This window comes from Emericellopsis cladophorae, assembly GCF_022114955.1.
Source record: "Emericellopsis cladophorae strain MUM 19.33 chromosome Unknown NODE_76_length_80834_cov_110_703716, whole genome shotgun sequence".
In the NCBI taxonomy this organism is placed as follows: Eukaryota; Fungi; Ascomycota; class Sordariomycetes; order Hypocreales; family Bionectriaceae; genus Emericellopsis; species Emericellopsis cladophorae.
In genome coordinates this window covers 11,499-28,371 of record NW_026251001.1, presented here as the reverse complement: position 1 = coordinate 28,371, position 16,873 = coordinate 11,499, and the positions used below count along the sequence as shown (strand labels likewise).

At 39.4% G+C, this 16,873-nt stretch overlaps 1 protein-coding gene across 1 annotated transcript; it reads left to right on the top strand.

Annotated features, from left to right (window-relative positions):
• Positions 1–1,535: 1,535 nt before the first annotated feature.
• On the top strand, positions 1,536–5,655 carry J7T54_004872 (Phosphoribosylformylglycinamidine synthase-like protein; the record flags this gene model as incomplete). Its single annotated transcript, XM_051509939.1, has 3 exons — positions 1,536–3,273; positions 3,324–5,566; positions 5,638–5,655. 3 exons carry the CDS (start codon positions 1,536–1,538, stop codon positions 5,653–5,655), a joined length of 3,999 nt encoding a protein of 1,332 aa, XP_051359097.1.
• Between the last annotated feature and the right edge of the window lie 11,218 nt (positions 5,656–16,873).

The window sequence follows — 16,873 nt, the reverse complement described above, 5'->3', positions numbered from 1 at the left end:
AAGGGAATCTGACGCCCTGGTTCTATAATTACTAAAGTAGGTGTACCTTAACTGTATCTTATCACTACTAATTTGGAGCACTATTGCCGATCAGGTAGGCACCTTACCTTCCAGGTTATCTTGCTGGCCTGGGGATTTGGGAAGTCGTCGAAGCTGATGAGACCGACCACTCTACGTAGTTACCTTACTCATCATACAGGCAGCACTTCAAAGTTCACACACTGGGTGAGGGTGCGCCGACTTTGCGTGAGTGGAACAAGAGCTTGGGAATGAATCTCATTGGGTGGTGGTGGCAGGTGGTTTAAGGGTACCTGTCGTGTGACGTCAGTCGCGCCAGCCAGGGATGCATTCCAAGATCCTGCTCTCGCATCTTCACTGACTTACGCAATGGGGTTCCTCGAAACATTACGCTGCCCAGTTTCCTGACTCGAAAATTGGTATAAGTACTAGTTGATCGTAGACCATCCCATTGCCGCGCCTGTGCTCTTCGACTCCGCGACTCCCACGAGATATCACACCCAAAAAAAAGTCACCCGTTTCCTACATCTCATTCAAACGTACAAAGTCATCATGTCTGGACCAGGCTCGATATTCGACCGCAATAAGACAAACACCCTCGAAGCCCAAACACAGCTATGGAGGGCTATGTGTGACAAGCCAAAGACAGTCAAGAAATACCTGACGGACGACGCGGTGTGGGCAGAGCCAGATAACAAAATCTATTCGCGCGAGACGAAGCCTACGGCAATGGAGCATATTGAAAGCTACGAGCCCTGGACAGCGTACCGCATCCACGGCGAACCCGCCTTTGTTGAGGTCGATATGATGAGCGCAGCGCTATTGTATAGGGTTACAGTTTGGCGTCAGCAGGAAGGCGGGCAAATGATACCCACTGAAGGGGTCTGCTCAAGTGTGTGGAGGCAAGGGGCCGGGGGGGAATGGAAATGCTGTATGCACCACTTCACCAAGGCGCCGGAGGCTTAATAAAGGCTCTCGCTCGGGCCAGAGGAAACTCACAGCTCAACTGTACCTTCTGGTAATACCGAGGTACTTAATTGTCCATGGCCGCGGGGTAAACTACTAGCTATGCTGATGATTGAATTTGACGAATCATGGAATCCGCCTCGCCTCGTATTCCACTGTTGCTCCTAGTCTAATCTCACTTGTAGCCTGCGGTCCTGCGTTATCGAACTTGCTCATCGTTTACACAATTCGCCATCTCAGTATCTGTAGTCTTAGTCTGCTCCGGCAGACCAGCCAACAGTCTTTTACTAATTCTTTTGTCTTGGCTTGAGCGCGATCACATTGGCGGGGGTCGGGACCGGTCTGACACCCCTCCAACAAATCTCTGTAACTCACCCCTCCAGAACTTTGCAATGCCCCACCATCGTGGAAGGGTGACCACCGAGAATTTCCTTTGCGCTTAGCATTTCCTTTCCTCCATTCGCAACATTGGCAACAAAGCACCGTTTCCCCCACGCGGACAAGAACCTGATTCGACCCATGCTGGTATGCACACAGCGATGGCGGGGACCATGAACACCTTCATGTTAGTAGGAGGCACAGCCTTCACGTCTCGACAAGCCGAAGAACTATGCACCCGTATCAACAAAGCCAGCCCCGAGGCCCCAATCGCGGACATCCGCGGCAGTTGGGTATACTTTGTTCACGTCACGGAACGCGCCAATGAGGAACTTGTCAAGCAGAAATTGGCACACTGGCTTGAGCTTCCCACTACCGATGCCGCTTCGATCCCGGAAAACACTGAGGCAACAAAAACTTGGTACATCGTCCCTAGGAATATCTCGCCATGGAGCTCGAAGGGTACGAGCATAGCCCACGTCTGTGGGCTCAAGGACCACGTGGAACGCATCGAGATGGGCCGGGCAATCACCATCACTTTCCAAGACGCATATCGAGCTGGAGATATCTCGTTCAAAGACCTTCTTTCAGATCGCATGACGGAAACTATGACAATGAGCCAGCCAGACCCAAAATCGATGTTTCAACGTCATCAGAGATACCCCCTGGAGATCGTGGACATCTTTGCATCCAGTTCAAGCCCTCTTGACGTCCTTCGCGATTACAACAAAAAGCGCGGCCTGGCATTGGACGAATCTGAGATGCAATACCTCGTGGAGGTATTCAAACAGCAAGGAAGGCCGCCGCATGACATTGAGCTCTTCATGTTCGCACAGGTAAATTCGGAACATTGTCGTCACAAACAGTTCAACGCCAACTGGACTATTGATGGTAAGAGCATGGGCCAAAGTCTCTTCCAAATGATCCGTAATACCCACAATCAAACCCCCGATAATACCGTGTCAGCCTATAGCGACAACGCGGCGGTCATGAAGGGAGAAAAGGCGTCATTCTGGGCCCCAGACTACTCCACGGGAACGTGGAAGCTCACCAAGGAAGTCGTTCACGTACTGATCAAGGTCGAAACTCACAATCACCCCACGGCAATATCCCCATTTCCTGGGGCCGCAACTGGCTCCGGCGGTGAAATTCGCGACGAAGGCGCTGTGGGCCGTGGGTCTAGCCCCAAGGCTGGACTCTGTGGATTCTGGGTGTCCGACCTGCTGATACCAGAAGCGAAGGCGCCTTGGGAGGTAGACATTGGGCGTCCGGCGCACTTCGCAAGCAGCTTGGACATCATGCTCGAAGCGCCTATTGGCAGTGCTCGTTTCAACAACGAATTCGGCCGACCTTGTCTTCTAGGATGCTTTCGAACACTGCTGACGAACGTGGGAAGCCAGCATGATCCTGAATGGAGAGGATACCACAAACCGATCATGATTGCAGGGGGGCTAGGTACAGTCAGGCCTCACCATGCTATCAAACGTCCTGAAGATGTTCACGAAGAGGCCCATGCCATCGTGTTAGGTGGGCCAGGAATGCTCATCGGACTCGGCGGCGGCGCTGCGTCAAGCAACGCTTCAGCCGAAGAAACCGCGGAACTTGATTTTGCCAGCGTCCAGCGTGGCAACCCCGAAATGCAACGGCGGGCGCAGATGGTGATTGACGCATGTGTAGCCCTCGGGGACCAGAACCCAATTGCCATGATACATGACGTGGGTGCCGGTGGCCTGTCAAATGCGCTGCCAGAAATCGTCAATGATGCCGGTTTTGGTGGCAAATTTGAGCTTCGACAAGTCCACACTGCGGATAACAGCATGAGTCCGTTGCAGGTTTGGTGCAACGAATCGCAGGAGAGGTATGTTCTCCTTGTCAACCAGGAGAGCGTGAACCGTTTTGCTAGCATCTGCCGTAAGAGTCCTATGAACTCGGATGTCCGACCCAACGCTAATTTATTCTAGGACGTGAACGTTGCCCCTATTCCGACGTAGGAGTAGTCGTGGCTCAAGGCCCCGATGGGAAGCCCAGCTTGAGGTTGACAGACCGGGATGATCAGAACGGCCCGGATCCTATCTCCCTTTCTATGGCAGACCTTTTCCCTAAAGGCCGCCGTTTGGAGCGGGTCGTTGAATCCAGAGACCTTGGACTACCAAACTTCGATGCCGTTGCCTGTCTCCAGAACGTGTGTGGTACCGAGGCTTCGAAGGGCGCCCTAATTACCGAAGGTATCAAACGCATGTTTCACCTACCTTCTGTGGGCTCGAAATCCTTCCTGATCACGATCGGCGACCGAACGGTTGGGGGATTGAGTGTACGCGACCAGATGGTCGGCCCTTGGCAAGTCCCTGTAGCGGATTGTGCTGTGACCGCCACCTCGTTCAGCATCGACGCAGCGCAGCGCACGGGTGAGGCTATGGCCATGGGCGAGAAGCCACCTTTGGCGCTCATCTCACCAGCTGCATCTGCTCGAATGGCTGTGGTTGAAAGTCTGTTGAACCTTGGGGCTGCCGATTTGTTCGATGGTATGGAGAGGATTAAGTTGTCCGCCAACTGGATGGCAGCTGTGAACCATCCGGGAGAAGGTGCCGGACTTTTTGAGGCAGTCAAGGCGATTGGTATGGAGCTTTGTCCACGGCTCAAGCTTTCGATACCGGTCGGCAAGGACTCTACGTCGATGAAAGCATCGTGGAGGGACCGGCAAACTAGAGAGGACAAGAGTGTCACTGCACCAATGTCGGTGGTCATCACTGCGGTGGGCGTCGTCGAGGATGTTCGGCGGACTTGGACCCCTCAACTGAGACGGTTGGAAGACGTCGGCGAGACTATGCTGATGTTTGTCGACCTTGCCAACGGCATGCAGACCTTGGGGGCCTCGGCCTTGGCTCAGACGTTTGGGCAGACAGGCAACGTTGGACCGGACGTGCGGAGCCCAGACCTCATCGCAGACTATTTCGACGCACTTTCCCAACTGCACAGGAGCGGCGTTGTACTCGCCTACCATGACCGATCCGATGGTGGCCTGATCACCACCGTGGCAGAGATGATGTTCGCCGGCCACTGTGGTGTTGACATGGCCTTGGACGACCTATCTAAGACCGCATCGGTCAAGGACATGATTGACTCTCTATTCACTGAGGAGCTCGGTGCTATCTTCCAGATCCGTAAGAGCGACGAGACCAATTTCAAGCGTTGCTTTGCCACATGCGGCCCGCCTCCAGGCTTGATCAAGAAATTTGGAGTTGTTACGCCTACGGCTAAGCAGTCACTGACCATCCGCTACGGAGCTCGACCTGTTGTCAGCCTGGATCGCATCAAAATGCAGCAATGGTGGTCAAGGACATCCTACGCTATGCAGAAGGAGCGCGACAACCCGGTCACTGCCGAAGCTGAATACAATGCGATCGCTGATGCAGAGGATCCTGGAATCTCGTTCCGATTGAAATTCAGACCCAACGAAAGCATTATGCCATTGACCGGTACATTGGGCAGCTTGGTCCGACGCGCTCCCCGTGTAGCGATCCTCCGCGAGGTTGGCATCAACAGCCATCGTGAAATGGCGTTCGCTTTTAGAGCAGCAGGCTTCGAGCCTGTTGACGTTCATATGAGCGACATTGTCGACGGACGGTCGCTGCACGATTTCGTCGGTCTCGCTGCAGGAGGAGGCTTCTCCTACGGCGATGTCTTTGGAGCTGGCGTTGGGTGGGCGCAATCAATTTTGGAGCACAAGCATGTCAGACAAGAGTTTAAGAGCTTCTTCAACCGCGCTGACACATTCTCCATCGGCGTGTGCAACGGCTGCCAGATGCTGACCCGCCTGAAGAGCCTGATTCCCGGGGCTGAAAGCTGGCCCAAATTTGTGGAGAACTCAAGCCGTCAATATGAAGCGCGCTATTGCATGGTCAAGATCCAGGACGATGCCAAGGCACCCTCCGTTTTTCTTCACGGAATGGGTGGCTCGGTACTGCCAATTGCTGTGGCGCATGGCGAAGGTCGCGCCCTTTTCAGCTCACAGTCAGCTCATGATTCGCTGGATGCTGAGGGCTTGATACCCATAAAGTATGTGAACAACCGTCTCGCTGTCGCGGGCGCGGAAGCATACCCGTATAACCCAAATGGTAGCCCAGGTGGGATAGCAGGTGTACGGAGTCGGGATGGCCGCGTACTGGCCCTGATGCCCCACCCTGAGCGCACTATCCTCGCGGATGTAGGTAGCTATGTTCCGCCGGAGGTTGGAGATTGGGGGGAATTTGGCCCATGGGTACGTTTATTTAAAAGTGCACGACGATGGGTTGATGTGCGGGATTCATAGTATTGTTGAAATATACTTTATAAGTAATATTTTATTTACTATAATCTCATGCACTAAAGGTAGATCAAACAAGTGTATTAAAGAGTAGTACTCTTAGGGCCTGATCAGCAACCTTGCTTCGTGGCCATTCACGTAACTGAAATTGCACAACGAGCACGCTTTCCCTTTTTTAGCGTATATAACCCTGATAAATCCTGGACTTCTAGCTTAGCACGCTATCGAAGGTATCCCGCTAAGCAAGGGGCCCTGGTCTACGGCCTAATATCTCGATTAGGCTACGGGATGCCCTTAATAGATATAGTGAGTATTTTTTTAGTTATAGTTTTAGTATTTTGTGGCTGAAATTCTTATTACGCTCTTAAGCGTGATAAGAACGCTAGTTAGGTAGATTCGTGACTATAGCTAGAACTATAACTAGCTTTTTTAGGTGTGTTTTACCCTCCTTCGTGCTTATATTATAGATAACGTCCTTTGCCGGCCTCGACGAGTATTTCGTTAAAGCTATCGCGGAAGAGACCTCTTTTAATAAGAATAACGTCTAGGCCGCTTTCGGGCTAGAAGCTACCCTTTATAAGAAGCTTTTTAACCTTATAGTAAAAAGGGTCCTTATATAATAAACCTAGGGCGAAAGAGGCTATATATAGCTAATAAAAGAAATTAAGAGATCGAACGCGTATAATATAATAAAAAATACTTCGATTAACTTAAAAAAAAAGCTTATAATTAAGGTTATAATTATTTTATATATAGATAGCTTATAAAAAGTTAATTATTTACATAATTCCGGGGTAATAATTAATATAGAGATCTATAATTATAAATATTACGAAAAAAATATCCTACCTTACTAATATTATAAATATTATTATTTCGGATATATTATAGCTATATATAAATAAAATATAGTCTATAGCTAGTATAGAACTATCCCTAATATTATAAATAATAAGATATATAAAGAGACCCCGCGCTATACTATATATAGAAATAAGTATAAGGCTTAGTCGCGGGTCTATTATATAGTCGCTAAGTAATATACCCGAGCCCTAGCTATATAAAAAACGAGACTAACCTAGTTCTAGAATATCGCCTAAACCGCTTTTAGCTTTTAAAGGGCTTAAGAACCTATAAAGACCGAAATTAAGGACTTTATTAATTTTATTATATCCCTAAAGAAATTAAAAATAAAGTAATATCCGCTTATTAAAACTATCTTAGCCCGTTCTAAGAGCTAACTTATATAACTTCGCCTTAATAGTTTATTTTTATATAAAAGCTAATATAAAGCTACTTAAGAATTAGGCTAGAACTACCCTAAATAAAAATATAATTATTAATACCCCCTTTTCTAACTTTTTCTATAATAAAACTTAATATTCTTTATTAAAATATAAATAAGTAAGGACCGACCTTAGGTATAATACTAAATCGCCGGGCCGGATATAACTTAATTTCGTTCTAGGAGCTAAATATTAAAGGGAGTATAGGCTAGAGATATTATATTATAGCCTTAGTTATTTTCTTATTAATAGTAAGAAAAGGCGTATTATTATTACTTAAGTTATTATTCTTATATAGATCCGGCCTATATCCTAAGGTAGTTTAATAAAGTAGTTTATTTTTACCTATAGGCTAGCCCGGCCTCGCTATAGCGGAGTAAACTAAGTTATAATTTATTAAGACTTTATATATATCTATATTATATCTAGCCCGGAACCTGATTTTCTTTTTTTATAATTTTATCTTTACTTTATTATAGCGAAGGAATTAAAAGAGAAAGAACTTACTAGAACCAATAGGTTAGGGAAAGGCGCGTAATATATAATAGGGATAAGATCTCGGAAGGAGGGGTATTATATTATGACCTAATATACGGCCTTTACGTATATCTAAGTATACCTTACTTTTTCTATCTATTTATAATACGATTATTACTTATACGAATAATCGCGCCCGTGATTATTACGATTATTATAAATCGCTGTAAGTAAATAGAACGGATTATTATTAGGGATGACAATCACCATAGTATGTAAGAAGCCTAGCTTCACTATGGTTAGTCTCTACTAGCTCTCCCTAGCTATTAATATAATTATCTACGTAAGATCTATTATCTCGTATATAAACTATATCCCGACCGCTTAAGTCAACGATATCCTAGTATACTCAGTTCATTCACTGACTTCTATTCTATCTACCCGGTAGCTAGTCTAGACCCGAACGTCACATAGGGGCGGCAAAGTTTCGTAGCGATATTAAAAAGGAGATATTCAAGGGTCAATATTAGAGCTTAGTAATAAAGGGTTAAGGTTCTCTTACTTAGAGGGCTAACCCTCGCGGTACGAGGCGGCTACTTTAGACCTCCACGAGGTACCTTTACTAAAGCGAGGTATATTATACACCTAAATCTCACGATTTCTTAGTAATTAATAATAAATCAGAATATTAATAATAATATGATAATTTAAGTATATTTAATTAGTTAATTAATCGCGACCTTGTTCCGTAGGCTAATCTTCTTACGGGGGATCGGGCCTAGACGAGATTCGTCTTATATAAGTAATATAGGCCGCTACGCGATTTATCACAGCCTCTAGGGGTCGATTAAATAAGCGCGCGGAGGAATATAAGGGGAATAAGTTATAGGGAATCGCTAGGAAGATACCTACGATTAATAAAGTAGTTATTTAAGGGTTATTAATTAATAAGGGAGTCTAGAATTATTATTACTCTAATATATTAATAAGTAGATTAAATAGGTAGAAAAAGATAATTAATTTAAACGTCCTTAGGCAGCCAGTCGGTTAGCCTAGATAGGCATCGCGCGGCTGCTCCTCGGATCGTGTGCGCGTAGCCTGATTGGCTGCGGCGTTATTAATGCTTTCTTATCGCTATCGTACCTGTGCGTGTACGTGACCAGCACGTGACACCCACACACAGCGCAGATGCATCTTGGTTGAATGGCCACACAACCTCCAAAGTATATCAAGCCTCTTTTTATGCTAAAGGTACTAGTGTACGTGAAATTAGCTTAGCTAGAGGGGCCGTTATTCCTTTATAAGGGGCTCGAGTATATAAGCGTAAGGGAGGCCGAGTGACGATATGAATCTGCCTATATAGGGAGGAAGTGCCTTATTTAATATAAGTAACTTCCTCTAGCCCTCGACCTTCCGTAACGCCTCGTAGGAGATCTAGCTATGCACGATAGTATATAGCTTCTTATTAAGTCCGATCGGTATACGAAGTCGCTGCTTGGCCTAATTATCCCGTAGCGAGGCTATTTAATTAAGGACTACGCGCGTAATCGACTTCCAGGCGTTAAAGAGATCTAGTTAATTCGTATAAAGATAGATCTTAATTAGCTAGTGAATGCCCTCGCCGCGGGATATAACTATATTATCGAAATACGTATACTTATTAACCTAGGCCTTTATAAACCTCTCTTTATATAGGTCGAGCTAGATTTCTATAATATAGCTAACTTCTCTAGCGTATATTATTACGTAATGTTCTTTAAGGGCCTAGAGCCTTTACTTAAAGGTTTCGCTAGATATCGAGGCAATAAGTTTATATTATATCCTATAGAAATCCTATATTATAAGTTAGCCCTCCGTCTAGCTAATATCGTTACAGAAGCTTAGTAAGTAATAGCGGGGGACTACCTTATTCGCGTGCTAGAGGTATAATAGAGCTACCGTGTCTAGGAAGTATATAGATATAGCGTTTATATAGGCGAGGTAGCGATCGGTGAGGATAATACTCGGTAGCCTTACCCAGTAGGTATTATATATCGAGCGCAATCGATCTAATACCTAGATATAATCTATCTCTTCTTCCCCGCTAAGGAAGGTAAAGGCGATATAGAAAGAGCGTTAGTAAGTATCTACGCCGATTATATCGAGGAGGGGTATCCGGTACTTCTTAGTCTTATATATATAATTAAGAATAAGGGTATCCGGGTATAGACTTAGGTATCCTAACGACTCTAGGTATATAAATATCACGGCTATAACCTTACTATCGTCGTCGAAGCGGATATAACTCTAGAAGCCCTCTATCTCGAGTTCGTTAGCGAGGGTATGAATCGTGCTTTAGTCTTCCTAGCGCGATCGCTTACCTTCCGCGATATAGTTATAGATATCTTGCTAGGTAGCTCGCGTGCTAGACTTAGAGTGCGTGCGTAAGTAAGAGCGAATCTCTTTAGGTATAATCCTAGCGTTCGTAAGGGCGTGGATAGAAGTTATATCAGTCTACGATAACTAGCGATAGACTAGATAAGCGATAATATCGAAGCTTAGGCCGTAGTTATAACGCCTAAAGTTATTAGTACGATACGCGAGGTACTAGACCGACTTATCTAGCAATTCCTTCGCGAGCACCGAGAATTAGTATCCTATACGCTTTAATATAGTAGACCGTATGCGCGGTATAGAGCTACTAGGCCTCGTCCTTGCTCGATTATAGCTAAGGAATATAGTCCGTCGGCCGCTCGTTAATAACTTCGACTTAATAGTCACGAATGCGTAGCCCCTGGCGGCTGCCTATATATTAGCGGCCTATATAAGGGCTTTACGAGATAGATATTCGTTCTCGCGGGGTAAGGTATTGTTGATAGACTCTCCGATAGTCGGAGGGTCGCTTATAATTACGAAAGAGCCTTTAGATAATAATTAGTGGCTTAATCCTGCGTTAGAAGATAAGGCTCGCTTAGATACTCCTAATGAAAGTATCCCGAAGTATCTGATTAGTGCGTAAGTAATATTTGTGGGTTTTGGCTGACTAAGTAATCTCATTTACGCACCTAGGTGCGCACCTATGAGCCCCCAAGCCTAAGCCTAAGCTTATTAAGAAAGCTCTAGCCTTTTTCTAAGGTAGATGTAAGCCGAGCTTATATAAGCGTAATAATAGTCGCGGTCGCGGTCCTAGGTATAGCCGTAGCTATAGTTATAGCGTTGTTATAATCTAAGTAGTTTTAGTATAGATATAATCTAGAACTTAAGGTAGTCTAGTATAGTAGTTTATTTTTACCAATAGGCTAACCCGGCGTCGCTATAATATAATAAATTAAGTAATAGTTTCTTAGTATTTTATAATATTCTCTATATATCTATATTATATCCGGCCCGGGTCCTTCTATTTTCTTTATATAATTTTATATTCTTATTTTATTATAATTTATCCTTAAGTTATACTTTATTTATTCTTTATTCTTTTATTCTTAGCCTTATTTCTATTTATTATATACAAGGTCGAGTTATTAAATAAGCTTGAACTATTCTAGGTTAGCTATTTTTAAGAATTAATTTAAAATCTATTATAAACTAAGCTAAGTATAAGTACGCTACCGAATATCTTATATGGTAGTTATTTAGCCTATATCTACCCTATAAATATTCTTATAGTATAAAAACAATTAAAAAGTATCCTCCTTCCCCCGGCTATAGTTATATAATATAGTTAATATATCTAATATATATCTATAGTATAAGTAAGCTCTAAGCCTAAGGTATTTAGTATTAATTTAAGCTTTATATAAGGCGGTCTATTAAAGGAGTCTTTTATATAAGAGATTACTTTTTTTAATAATTTATAATCGGCTAAGTATTTATCTAATCCTACCCTTTTATCCCTACTACTACCCCTTACCTTTTTTTCCTATCTCTAAATCTATTCTTAAGTATTATTATAGCTTTCTATTTACTTAATAATATCGGTTAAGAACTAGCCTAATCCCTTTATATTAGTTAGTTCTTTTATCTTTTTTTATGATCTACTTAATTTAGGCTTTTATAGCTTGCTTAGCTTCTTTAATAAGTCCGGTCTATATTTAATTATATACTTAAGTAACTCACTTATTTAAATAAAGGTTAATTAATAATATTTCTATTTTAATCTTAAGATATTTTTTTATTATATATCCATATACCCCGAGAACTTTTTAAAGGTATTTAGCTTAAATCTTATCTAAATATACTTGACAAGGATAGATAGAAACCTCTCGCGTTTCTATCTATCCTTGTCGAGGTATAATACATATAATAGCTATAAGCGTTTATTAACTTAATAACTTTTATATAAATCTTTCCCGTTTATAGGATAAATATTTCCTAAGCATTACTTATAATCGCTAAAACTACGCGCTATTATTAATCTATTTTTTAGCTAATTTTCTCAAAATAAAGCTTCTAACATAAGTATTACTTAAGCTAAAGACTAAAAGAAATATACTTTATTTATCGGTAGAATTATTATATTACTAATCCGGATATAGGTTATAATTATTAAGGTTTTTTTTATATAAAATATATACGTTTGCTTTTTTATAAATTAAAGATTATACCGAACTTTATTATTTATTATTTATAAATCTTTTATATTATTTCGAGCTAAGACTAAATATCCTCCAGGTCATTTCTAAATACTAAGATATTTATATTATTTATAAAGCTTACGATTATTATTCTATTAATAATATTAAGTTTAATATAAAAAGTTATAAAAAAATTATAATTAAAGAAAAAAGCAAGCCTTAAGGTACTTTTGATTTAATCTAGAATTAGTCTAAGAGCCCTTTATCGAAATAAATCTATATATTTTAGTTTATAAAATATAATTTTATCTAGCTTAAGAATTAGCCCGGTATTCCTTAGTCTTCGAGGTAGTTTAGGACTTTTTAATAATTAACCTTATTAAATACTAAACTAAGGTTAAGTTAAAGTAAGCTTATATATCCTTTATACTCTTAAGAATCCTTAATTATATTAATAATAATTTATATTACTTTTTTAATAAAATACTTATTTTTATTATTTATTTATTTATTTATTTAAGAAAACATTCTAGAGCTTTATTATCCTAAATATAATATTATATTATTATTTTAAAGAGTTTATTAAGGATACTTAAGTAGAAAATAAGCCGCTAGTCCTCTAGCTTAATTTAATTCTTTCTAATTTTCGGAGTATAAATCTAATTATTTCTTTAAATATTTTTAGGAAATATCTTAGCTAGAAACTCGCTAAAACTAGCTTAATAAGGAGCTATTATAACGGCTTATTATATACTTTAAATAACTTTATTAATATATTATTTTTTTAGTATTTTTTTAAAAGTTAAGCTTTTATAATATCGCCTTAATATTATCTTAAGTAATAATCTTAGGGGGTTCTTAATCAAGTCTTAGTAAGATCTACCTTATATTTTATTTATTCTCCTTAAGTACTTAAATAGTTAGGAAGGAGTATCGCGGCTAATATTTTTACTTTCTAAGTATTAGTTTTTATAATATTTATAATAATCGTTATATTTAATATCTTTAGCGGTTCTAGGCGTAGTTTATTATATAGTATAAGATTATTGATTTTATTAAATACTTTAGATTATATATTTATCGGCTTTATTACGATTTTAGGGCTATTTTATTTATTAAATATACTTATTTTATAACCTAAGTAATAGATATTTTACTCGATATTAGCGCGGCCTCCGTCGATAGCTATCGGCTCCCTAAGACTAGCGTTCTTATCCCGGTTATAGGGCGATATCGTGTCTAGGGGGAGTTTAATATGACGGACTCGTTTTTAGTATCCTTATCGATTTTAAGCGCGGTTTCGTGAAGTTATAGCTATCTTCTAGCCCCGCGAGAAATTTTTAAAAAGCAATATATATATATATAAACTAAAATAACCCCTGGTAAAATACTATAGGTATAGGGAGGGGATAAGAGAGTAATTATATATATATATAAGAGATATAAACTCGATGTATAATTATCCGAGATAAGGGAGGACTAGATCCGGGTCGATATCGGCTAGAGATTAATCTTTAATATCTTCTAAGACTAAAGTAAAAAAAGCTAGAGACTAATCTATACCCGTAGCGGTAAGGAACCCCCGAATAACCTAATTATAATAAAAGACTTTAATACTTATTATTTACTTTAAGACCGGTATAAAAAGAGTTAGATATAGTATAATACCTCTTTAAATAAGCTAAAAACCAAGGTCTCTAAATAATTATATTAAAAAGTGAACTAACTTATATCTTTAAATGCTAGAGGGATAAGATAATCGATTATTATTAAGTAATTCTTTTTATCTTTATATATTATATTACCTTTATATAAGTCTTAAGATTAAACTATATTCCGTAATTAATCTAGACCGGAGATAAATAATATATTAATTAATATATTAAGCTTAATAACTTTAGGGTAAACTAAAAGAATCTCGATATTAAGAGGGCTAAAGCTAAGGTATAAGTTAAGTTTTAGCTAGAGTATTAATTAAAACTAACTAATATAATACTCCTTAATTATAATATATATAAACTTATTACCGCGCTGTAAGAGATTATTAGAGTTAAAATACTAAAAATAAAAATAAGCTTTCTTAGATCGGTCTTATAATATAATTAAGCTATATATATAGCTATTAAAAACGCTAAAAACAAATCCCGATATTATTATTAAACCTAGACCTAAGATATATAAGAAGGGCTTTTAGAGGTATATAAGAACTAGGACTAAATTATAATAAAAGTATAAAAAAGTAATAAAGAAAAATATTATAAAATACCGCGGATAAAAAAGAATACCTTTAGAGATTTAAGAACTAAATAAGGCTATATAATAGATTACTCTTAGAGTTATTAAAGATACCGTATATAATAACCTTAATAAATATTATAAAAACTTATTCTAAAAAAATAAAGGGATTAACTATAAGATTCTTTACGAAAACTAAGAAAGGATTAAGCTAAGATAAAGAGCTAGTAGCTTATTTCTCTCTTTAATATCCTTAATAAAGTTTTTTAAATAATAATTTAATATATTATATCTAGGATAATAAAAGCCCGGATACTCCTCTTGGATAAATACATAAATAATAAAGAGAGCTATTTTATTAAAATAATAATATAAATTATTATTAATATAACTAAAAATTCCTAAGAGTATAAGAGGGATATGTAAGCCTGCTCTAACTTAACCTTAGTTTAGTATTTAATAAGGTTAATTATTAAAAGCTTTTAAATTAACTGGAAGACTTAGGTATATTAAGCTAGATCTTAGGCCAAATAAACTTATATTTTATAGATTAAAATATATATATTTATTTCGATAGAGAGCTCTTAGGTTAGTTCCGGACTAAATTAAGGGTGCCCTAGGGCTTATTTCTTTTATTAATTTTTTAAAAAATGATTTTTATAGCTTTTGATAATAAGCTTAATATTATAAATAGAATAATTGTTATAAGCCTTATAAATAATATAAATATCCTAGTATTTAAAAAAGGCTTAGAGGATACCCGGTATTAGCTTAAAATAATAAAAAGGATTTATAAATAATAAAAATTGATTAGGTTAATCTTTAATTTATAAAAGAATAAGCTTATAATAATAATAATAATAAATTATACGCCCTTACGGGTGCCTCTCGCTAGCTAGCTAGGCTACCTTGACTAAATAATCCTAAGGAAAAAATAAATAAAAACCTTATTATAGTCCTCTTATATTTACTCTAATAAAACCTAAAATAAAATACTAGCTTTTATAATACTAATCCTATACTAAGGCCGATTCTACCCGCGTATCTATTATAATCCTATCCTTATATTATATTTTACCGGAGCTTAATTATTATAATATAGTTCTAAGAGGATCCGGCCTATATTTATATTAAATTAGTTTTTATTATATATAATAATAATAATAATAATAAATTATACGCCCTTACGGGTGCCTCTTGCTAGCTAGCCAGGCTATCTAGGCTAAATAATCCTAAGGAAAAATTAAGTAAAAACCTTAGTACAGTCCTCCTCTATCTACTATAGTAAAATACGAAATAAAATACTAGCTTCTATAGTACTAGTCCTATACTAAGGCCGATTCCGCCCGCGTATCTATCGTAATCCTAGGTATATACTATATTTTACCGGAATTTAACTATCGTGGTAGGGTTCCGGGAGAATCCGGCCCGGATTCTAGCTAAGTTAGCCCCTACTACGCGTAGACTTTATTTACCTACCCCCTACCCCTTTATTTCCCTACGTCTCTTTTTCTTTCTTCTTTACGCTTACGATTAAACGTTTCCGCCTTAGATCCGTATCGCTATCGCCCTAGATCCTCTCGCCTTTCCCTATTTACCTAAAGAATCTATTAATTCTACTTTATTCTTTCTTAATTCCGGCCCGGATCCTGCTATATCTCGCCGCTACCCCCCTCGTAAGGACTAAGAGTCCTATAAGGTTAGTAACTATCGCCCCGGTAAGCGCTAGTATAGGACCTATATTAACGTTATTATCGTAGGTAGATACTTACGTAAGCTCGATACTATTACTCTCCGCCTCTACCTTTTGTATTATATATTTCCTAGCTAGTTCCGAGCTTTTCTCGCGCGGTATTAATATATTATTAAAGTTAGCTCTAGTTTATACTCTAACTATCGTTACTAACGCGTTACTAATTACGCTCCTATATATTTCCGGCCCGGACTCGTCCCTAAATATATTCTAATTCTATTATAGCCCTTTAAAGGCCCTTTAGCCGAAGCTACTCTCGGTATCGCCCGCGTTATAATCGCCTAGCACGAGTCTCTTACTACCTCTAGCAAGCCTCCCTACCCCGCGCGCCCTATAAGTCCTTTATCTTACCTGGTTCCTAGCTAGATCCTAACTATTCCTAGCCCGTTACTATCCGCGTTATTATATAGATATACCTCGAGGAGCGCTCTATTAGCCGCGTCGCGAGCCGAGGGGATTCGTCCCGGAAGCGCGCCCGCCTTAGTATTCCTATAGACGAGCGTCTTAACCCCGAAACGCCTTTAAAAAAAATATAGTTTACTATAGCTCCGGCCCGGAACTAAGATAAGGAGGAGGAGGATAATAATATTTTTGATTTTTCTTTTAACTCGTTATTTAAGGCTAAATCTAGCGCTAAACCTATGCCTAAGCCCGCTTAAGGTAAAAGGAAGGGTAAGGCTATTAAGAAGAAAAGGGAGACTCCGGCCCCTTACTAAGGCGGATATAGGCCGGCGACGCCGTGATATAGACTTAGTCGTCTTTCTAATAATAATAAGAAAAGGCGTATTATTATTACTTAAGTTATTATTCTTATATAAATCCGGCCCGGATCCTAGGGTAGGTTAGTAAGGTAGTTTGTTTTTACCTATAGCCTAGCCCGGATTCGTTATAGCGGGGTAAATTA